At 54.0% G+C, this 8,349-nt stretch overlaps 1 protein-coding gene across 1 annotated transcript; it reads right to left on the minus strand.

Annotated features, from left to right (window-relative positions):
* Positions 1–2,805: 2,805 nt before the first annotated feature.
* Positions 2,806–5,798, minus strand: LOC102476153 (galectin-7; the record flags this gene model as incomplete). The annotated part of the gene is made up of 4 exons (XM_027765623.1): positions 2,806–2,919; positions 3,741–3,942; positions 4,944–5,032; positions 5,790–5,798. Coding segments are annotated over 4 exons (414 nt in total), but the record flags the coding sequence as incomplete, so codon positions are not given.
* Between the last annotated feature and the right edge of the window lie 2,551 nt (positions 5,799–8,349).

Consider the following 8,349-nt stretch of genomic DNA (forward strand, 5'->3'; position numbering starts at 1 on the left):
CCCCCGCCCCCTGTCTCTTTTGGCAAGAAAAAAAAAAAAAAAAAAGATAAAGTTGTATATATGCTATAAATCTCTCTCAATTTTTGAAAAATATCTTACCAGAGGGCACATACACTCACCATAGAGAGAGAAAGCACTCCCCATGGGGAATGGTCGCGTTGCAATCCCTTCTCCTCTCTCTCTCTCTCTCTGGGTGTGTGTGCTTACTGGAGAGAGAGTGAGCGGGAAGGTGAGAAGTCACCCCCAGGGATATGGCCATGCCTCAATCCCTTCTCCATTGTCCTCCTGGGATTTGGGGACTCACATACACACACACAGTGTGATTTTCAAGCTGCCAGGTCTGGGACTTGAACCGCACTTGGTCATGTGGAAGTCCAGAACTTTAACTACCATGCCACCAGCTGGCCCTCCTTTTAGGATTTCGGACACAGACACACACCCCCAATATGATTTTTCAAGCTGCTGAGTCTAGACTTGAACTGTACAGTTGGCGATGTGGGATCCAGCTGCCTTAACCACCATGCCCTGGCTGGCCCCCGAATCTCAGGGTTTTTGTTTTTCTTTATTTTTGGAGAGATTCTTGCTATTGAGAGTGTGCACTCAGACTGACAGAGAAAGACAGAGACAAAGTGAGAAGTCACCCTCCTGAAGGGAGATGGCCACACCACAGTTCCTTCTCCTCCATTTTCCTCTGGGGATTTTGGGCATGCACGCACACATACCTGGCATGAGTTTTAAACTGCCAGGTCTGGTATTTGAACCATAGTCAACTATGTGGGAGTCCAGCGACGTAACCATTACATCATCTGCTAGTCCCAAGGTTACTTTTAAATGACATCCTGAATTGTTTGAGGAGAATCATTCCCATTTGTTCCTGATGAGTGTCATTAAATGTATTTGAGCCATAGACAAGATTTCTAACTTCTAATAAATAAAATAAAATATTCTCTAAAAGATAATTGAAAATGAGAAAATCTCTAGACATGCACATGTGCCTGGCATGAATTCAAGGCACCGGGTCTGGAACTCGAACTGCGGTCGATTACGTGGGAGTCCAGCAACATAGCCATTATGCTAACTGCTGGTCCCAGTCCTGTCAAATCTTAAACTGGCCTGCTTCACAGTCGGCGAGATTCCCAGGTGGGATTTCCTTGCAGAGCTTAGCATTTGCCATTGTGCCACTGTCCAGCGCCCACATGTGCTGTCTTTACAGAAAAACACTAGGACATTGTGTAATTACTTGATACAGCCAAAGAAAATAAAGATTAATTCATTTGTGAGGCTGGCAGGTGGTATGGTGGATGAGGGCGCTGGACTCCCACATGGCCGACTGCGGTTTGAATCCTGGACCTGGCAACTTGCTTTTTCCCTTTCTCTCTCTCTCTCTCTCTCGTCAAATTAAAACAAATAAATAAAGTTAAATAAAATAATTCTTTTTTTAAAAAAGAAAGACAAAACTGAACTCATTTAACAACAGGCTCTGGAGAGCTATGGAAAATCAGACTGTCTTGGGTCTCCAATTTCAAGAGTAAGACCCCCTCCTTTCTGAAACCCACCCACTCAAGGGCTGGCACAGGGAGGAATGGCTACAGCCCTCCAGAGCATCGAAAGGGCAAAAAGTGTCGGATCTACAAGGCCTGGGGCACAGCAGCCAGGCTCTCTTGTCCCCATCACTGCCACAATCAGATTCGGGCCTGACCCGGAGTCGGCTGAGCTTCCTGGGCTTGGGCTGGGCCGGGACCTCTGGAGCAGCTACCCGGGGAACCACCGTTTGTAAGTCAGGGTCTGGGTCGATGCTATGGGCTCACCCAGCTAGGCTGTGACTGGCTCAGGACGATTGTTCTGGAAACACTGGCCTCAAGACCCAGTGCAGTTAGCTTGCAGCGTCCCGGCCAGCTCTCCACCCTTTCCTACTGGGAAAAATAGCAGCCATGCTTCCCACCCCCGGCGGGACTCAGGGCCACCTTTCCCCAACCCCTGCCATGAAGGGGATCCCTAGTGACTTCCGAAACCTAAAATTCAGGCCTAGCACCCACATTCCCTCCCCCTCACAGTTACTGGGGTAGGGCCGGGGGCAGGGCAGAGGGCAGAATGAGTTTGTGAGACAGTGGGGCTGCCTCTAGCAAGCAGGACTCCCGGGCCAGCCTGCTGTCCTGTGGCCACTGGGGAAGTGGGGCAGGGTTGGGGGGAGCATGCTACCAAAGTGGTGGCATCTCCCTGGCAGGTGTTTGAGACAATACCCATCCCAACTGGGAGAGAGGCCAGGGGCTTTGTGACCTCCAGGGTCTAGGAGGCCAGAGAAGGGAGTAGGACAGATGACAGGGAGAGGGTCAAGAAAATGGGCTGGGGCCACCTTACGCACCCTCTTTGCGTGGCTTTGGGTCCCTGAATGGCCAGGAAGGTGGGGGCTCGGGTCCCCCTCTTGCAGGTGGACCTATGTCCTTTGTTGCTAGGAGACCTACGAGGGCGCAGCAAGCCTTCCCTGGGCCCCTCCAAACGCCAGGTCACTGTGATCAAGCCCATTCCCATTCCCACGGCCTGCTCTGCAATGCACTGCATAGGACAGGCCCAGCCAGACCCGAGCAGTTCGCGACATCCTCGAGGCCTCCCCAGACAGAGGTTGCCCTAAGCGGAAGCAGGTTCTAATCCTGCCGAGGCCAGGGTTTTGCTGGGAGACCCTGTCGGTATCTTTCTCCCTGAAGCTTAGTTTCCTCATTTGTATTAAAGAGACAGACACAGTAGGGCGTGATGGGGGCTAAGACTTTATTTGCCTTCCCCAGGACCCAGGCCTCCACCCACCCCCGCTCAGAGGATCTTCACGAGGTCCAGCTCCACGTCCCCGCCCACCTCCATGAGGCGCACGTGCACCGGCAGGATCCGGTAGTCGAACACGTAGTACAACGAGTTCCCCACGACAGCCTGCAGGGGCAAGGTCTATGGTCAGGATCTTGGACTCGAACACACGTCGTGCGGACTTGGAGAAATCACTGAAGCCACCAAGGCCTCAGCTTCCCCACAGGGAAGATAAGACTACTGTTCATTTGAATCGACTGTAGGGACCCGTGGAGTTACTGTTTGGCACAGTGAAAAAGTAGTTTCAGGGTCAGCAGGTGGCATGGTAGTTAAGGCACTAGGTTCCCATATGACGGACCGATGTTCAAGTCCCAGACCCAGTGGCTTGAAAATCACAACAAATAGATACATAGATAAATAAAACAACAAAAGAACAACAACAAAACAACAGGAAATGCTCTGTCCGTGCTGGGGCTGCTGTTGCCATCATTCTGGAGCCCGTTGCCGGTTACTGAAGCCACCTTTCAAGTGGTGAGTGGCCCGGATGGTGGAGGCCTGCACATCCACTTCCCACCAGGACGTGTCCCTGGGTGCCCTCTCCAGCTCACCCCGACTCCTGCTGCAGGGCCCTGACCTCAGGATGGATGACCAGGGGTGGGTCCAGGGTGGCTAGTCGGGGCCCACGCCCTCCCGCTAGGACCCGCCGTCTGGGCACTCGGCTCTCGCTCACCCAGCCCTGGCCCCCCCACAGTGCCGCCCTCTGACCGCACCGGCAGTGGGCTGGGCAGACAAGTGAGAGGGTGCGGGGGACGCCCCTGCCCGCCTCGGCCTCGCCTTTGCCTCCTACGTCCTCCGCAGGCCTAGCTGGCTTCCCCAGTCTCAGCGCCCGCCCAGCCCTCTGCCAGGGACCCACGCCTTGGTGGCATTGACCCATGGCAGAGACCTACCTTGAAGCCTTCATCGGTGGCGATGAGGAGCACCTCAAAGGGCACCCCACGGCGGAAGGGGACGCCAGAGCCGCGCTCCTCCGTGCCCCAGCTGCCTCGCTGCTTGCTGTTGAAGACCACCTCGGCCGTGTCCAGCCGGGGGTTGAAGTGCAGGGCGGCGTCTGCGTCCTCCCCCTCGCTGCACAGCAGGTTTACATAAAAGCTGGAAGAGGCAGGCGTGGGAATCAGACCCCAGAACAGTCCAATGACTACAGACAACGATCCCTGTTCCAGAGAACCTCCTCATTTACAGGGACCAGAAACTGGGGTATACCAGAGAAGGAGGGCCCTGGTCTGATGGCCAAGGACTGGGAACAAGACGAAGGACCCTAACATTTCCCAGGTAGCCCAAGACCCCCAGACGGCCTGAAGTTCCCACCCACATGGTCATAGGCTTGCTGCTTTGGCCTCCTGTGAGTCTAGGGACTCAGCCCTGGAGGTCACAGGACTGAAGGTAGGAGCCCAGGGATTGTCTCAGAACCCAGGCTCTAGGGAGACTGGGGCCCAGCCACACGAATTTGGGACAATTAAGGGACCCATCAGATTTTTTTCTTTTTGGAGAGGTTTTTCTAAAGGGCGCATGCACTCACCAGAAAGACAGACAGAAAAGGAGAAGTCAGCCCCCAGGGGGGATGGCCATGCCAAAATCCCTTCTCTTCTATTCTCCTCTCAGTATCTTGCCACATGCCCGGTGTGAGTTTAAGCCACTGAGTCCGGGACTTGAACCACGGTCGACTACATGGGAGTCCAGTGATGTAGCCATTACGTTAACTGCTGGTCCCCGGAATCTATCAGATTTATGATAAATTCTGAAGATTTCTGAAGGTCAGAAATGCCTGAGAATGGACCAGCAGGTGGTGTGGTGGTTAAGGGCACTGGACTCCCACATGGCTGACCGTGGTTTGAATCCTGGACCTGGCGGCTTGCTTTCTTACTTTCTCTCTCTCTCTCTCCTCACTCTGTCCCTCTCTGGTCAAATTAAAATAAATAAAGTTAAATAAAATAGTAATTATTCTTTTTTTAAAAATAATAAAATAGAAATGCCTGGGGATGCCAAGACCACCAGACCGAAGTGGCCCTGGGCCCCCCGTCTCTGGGCTATAAGAACTGGGGCGTGGCTGATCCCGGAGACCTCTCTCCCGTCCCCAGGTCCTGGGGTCTCACCTGTTGGCCTTTTCAGGAACGATGCCTTGAATCTTCAGCACGGTGCCTGGGCGGATGCCCTCGGGCAGCAAGGTCTTGTGGGGCACGCTCTGCAAGAGCAAGATTTGGGGGACATGAGCAGGGAGGCATAGGGAGGCACAGGGGGCCACCCCAGGGGGGGGAGCAGATCAGACCGAGACCAACAGGAAAGAGTCAGAGAGGAAGAGAGACAGAGGCAGGGACAGAGATGGGGGAGAAAAGAAAAAACAGAAAAATGTATAGAAAAAAAAGGCAAGAAGAGACCACAAAGAGGGAGATGAGGACAGTGGGGACAGGAGAGCCAGTTGTGAGGCCAAAGCCCAGGACAGCTCACAGCACACCCGCGTCCTCCTTTGACAGGGGAGACCTAAGTCATGCCCTGACTCTGCCTCCCGGCCCAGCCTTGGCCCACGAGCCCCAGCCTCAGCCTCCTGGACACTCACTAAGCTCCCTGACATGGCGGGGACAGAGGCAGAGCTGCAGTGGTGGCGGCAGGCCTCCTGGGGACTTTAAGTAAAAGCAAATCAGGGTGCGCCCTGGTGATTCATCCTGCCCTTCCCCTCCTCTGTCCAAACCTGGCACAGACCCTGGCCCCAGGGCAAGACTGGTAAGGCAGGCCCCACACCCTCCTCCTGGGGCCCTGATCTCCATCTCTGAGGGGTCCCAGTGCACTGCCCTCCCCTGTGGGCTGATGAAGGCAGAGAAGTGAAAAATAATTCATGAGAATAAAAATAGTTATGTCGCTGGATTCCTTCATGACTGACCGCGGTTTGAGTCCTGGACCTGGTGGCTTGAAACTCACACCAGGTGCATGTGTGTGTAAGCCACCGAAGATCCCGAGAGGAGAATGGAGGAGAAGGGATTGTGGTGTGGCCATGCCCCTGGGGGGTGATTTCTCGCTTTCTGTCTCTCTGTCTCTCCGGTAAATGCAGGTATCCTACAGCAAAAGTCTTTAAAAAAAATGTTTTTTCATTTAATTTTATTTATTCTTCTTCTTCAATTTGACCAGGGAGAGAAAGAAAGGAAGCCACTAGGTCCAACTGTGGTTGGCCACATGGGAAACTGGTGGCTTAACTGCCACACCACCTGCCAGCCCCCCGGGATTGTTTTTTTTTTAAAATTTATTTATTTCTTCCATGAGTTAGAGAGACAGAGACAGAGAGGAACAGCCCCTGACTTCTGTCCCCTGCAAGATCTCAAGGCTGCAATCCAGTTTCGGACCATGGACACACACAGGCCCAGCATACTCAGGGAGCCCCCGCACTCAAACCAGGATGTGGTCTTGCCCCAAAGAAGGAGGCCTTTTACACCTGCACCATTGCCCAGCCCTGAGAAAGAACTCTCTTCTTTTTTGCAAAGAACTATTTTATTTTATTTATTATCATTATTATTTTTAAATTTGGTATCGGGCATGTGTGCTCATCAGAGAAAGAGAGAAAGAGAGACAAAGTGAGAAAGCAAGCACCTGGGCCAGAACTTGAACCACAGTCAACCAAGAGGGAGTCCAGTGACTTAACCACCACTCCATCAGGTCCTGATGAAAGAATTCTTTTTTTTTTTTTTAGAGGAATTTTTGCTATAAGGTGCATGTGCTTGCTGGAGAGAGAGAGAGAGACAGAGAGACAGGGAGACAGAAGGTGAGAAATCACTCCTGAGGGAGGATGGCCATGCCGCAATCCCTTCCCCTCCAATCTCCTCTGCTCTTGGGATTTTGGACATGCACACACATGTGCCTAACATGAGTTTTAAGCCACCGGGTCTGGGACTTGAGACACAGTTGACTATGTGGAAGGGCAGTGATGTAACCATTACGCCATCTACTGGTCCTGGAAAGAACTCTGTCTCTCTCTTTTTTTTTTTTTTTAGAATTATTTTATTTAACTTTATTTTAATTTGACCAGAGAGGGACAGAGTGAGAACAAGTGGGAGAGAGAGAGGGGAGAGAGAGAGAGAAAGTGAGAAAGCAAGCCACCAGGTCTAGGACTTGAACCCTGGTCGATCATGTGAGAGTCCAGTGCCCTCAACCACCACACCACCTGCTGGTCCTGCAGGAGAGAACGCTTACTGGTCATTAAGGACAGAGACACACTGAGTCCTGAGAGGCCAGGCTGGGGCTGGAACTGCAGACCCTTCTTTCCCGGCACACTCTGACTGCCCAGGGCCCACAGCCTCTCCGCCTAAATCCCAGATCCGGCCTCTCTCGGATGGGCTAACCCAGGGCGGCGGGTGCAGAGGGCAGCCCCAGGGCCGCTGGCCCCATGTGCCCAGGGCTGCCGGCCTGGCTGCTGGAGCGGTCCCGGCACAGGCACCGCTCGGGAATGTGGGTGATCCGCGGGATTCGAGGTGGCAGCAGCGTCCCTGAGCCTCCGGGCTGCCTCCACTGCAGGGCCACGAGGGAGGCGCTCCGCTCACCCCATTTCACAGACCGGGAAAGCGAGGCCTGGCCCGGGACATGTTCGCCTAGAGGCACCAACTGCTCACCCGCGCCGACCCAGGGCTTTCTTCCTCTCTAGAGGTTGCTCTCCTGGTTGGGGTTTGCGCTTTCATTTCTTTATCTCAGTTTATCATTTCTTACATTTCATTTTTCCACGGCATCGTGGGCTACAACATGGCTTTGCAAAGCAAGCAGGCGGCGTGTGAGACTCAGACCTGGGATGTTCCCAGCTCGGTCCTGACAAGAGTGCCCCGTGACATGGGCACCTTCACTTTCGGCCCCTTCTTCCTGTCTGTTCTGTGTCTGTAACGGTTCTGTCTGCCTCTGTCTCTGCCTTGCTATCTCTCCCTGTCTCTGTCTCTGTCTGCCATGGATCCCTGTCGTCCGTTTCTCCTTAGGTCTCTTGTTCTCCTCCCAGAACTGCTGCCATCATGCCAGCAAGTCTGAGGTGTCCCGGAACCCACCCAGCGCCCAGACCAAGAAGGTCGCAAGGCCACAGCGGGGACCCTCCCACCCGCCCTATGAACAGCAGAGGAAGCAGAATGGGGGAGCAGGAGCTCAGTGAAGGAGCTGGGCAGCCTCATTCGGAGTGAGGGCCGCGGGCACCCCCATTTTGCAGAGAAGAAAACGAGGCTTAGACTGGGCACCTCTCAGCCAAGGCTGCACAGCAAGGAAAGAGCCAGGCCCTGGGCGTCATGAACCGGGTCTGAGTGCTAAGGGAGGTCCTGGGGTTGAATAGAGGCCGCAGGTTTCCAGGCCCTCACCCTGCATGGGCTCAGGCCGTGACCAGAAGGTGGACCCCTCTCTTCTGACATCACTCACCTGCAGACTCTCCTGGCAGGTCTGTGAGCCTGCGTGCGTGCATGGCCGCCGTTTCCCACCACGCATCTTCGCGTTCACTTCCCAGGTGTGCAGACCCACCCGCAAGCCCCTGCTTGTCCTGGATGATGCGAA

The sequence above is a fragment of the Tupaia chinensis genome, unplaced genomic scaffold (genome assembly GCF_000334495.1).
Source record: "Tupaia chinensis unplaced genomic scaffold, TupChi_1.0 Scaffold138910_1, whole genome shotgun sequence".
NCBI classification, from domain to species: Eukaryota; Metazoa; Chordata; class Mammalia; order Scandentia; family Tupaiidae; genus Tupaia; species Tupaia belangeri.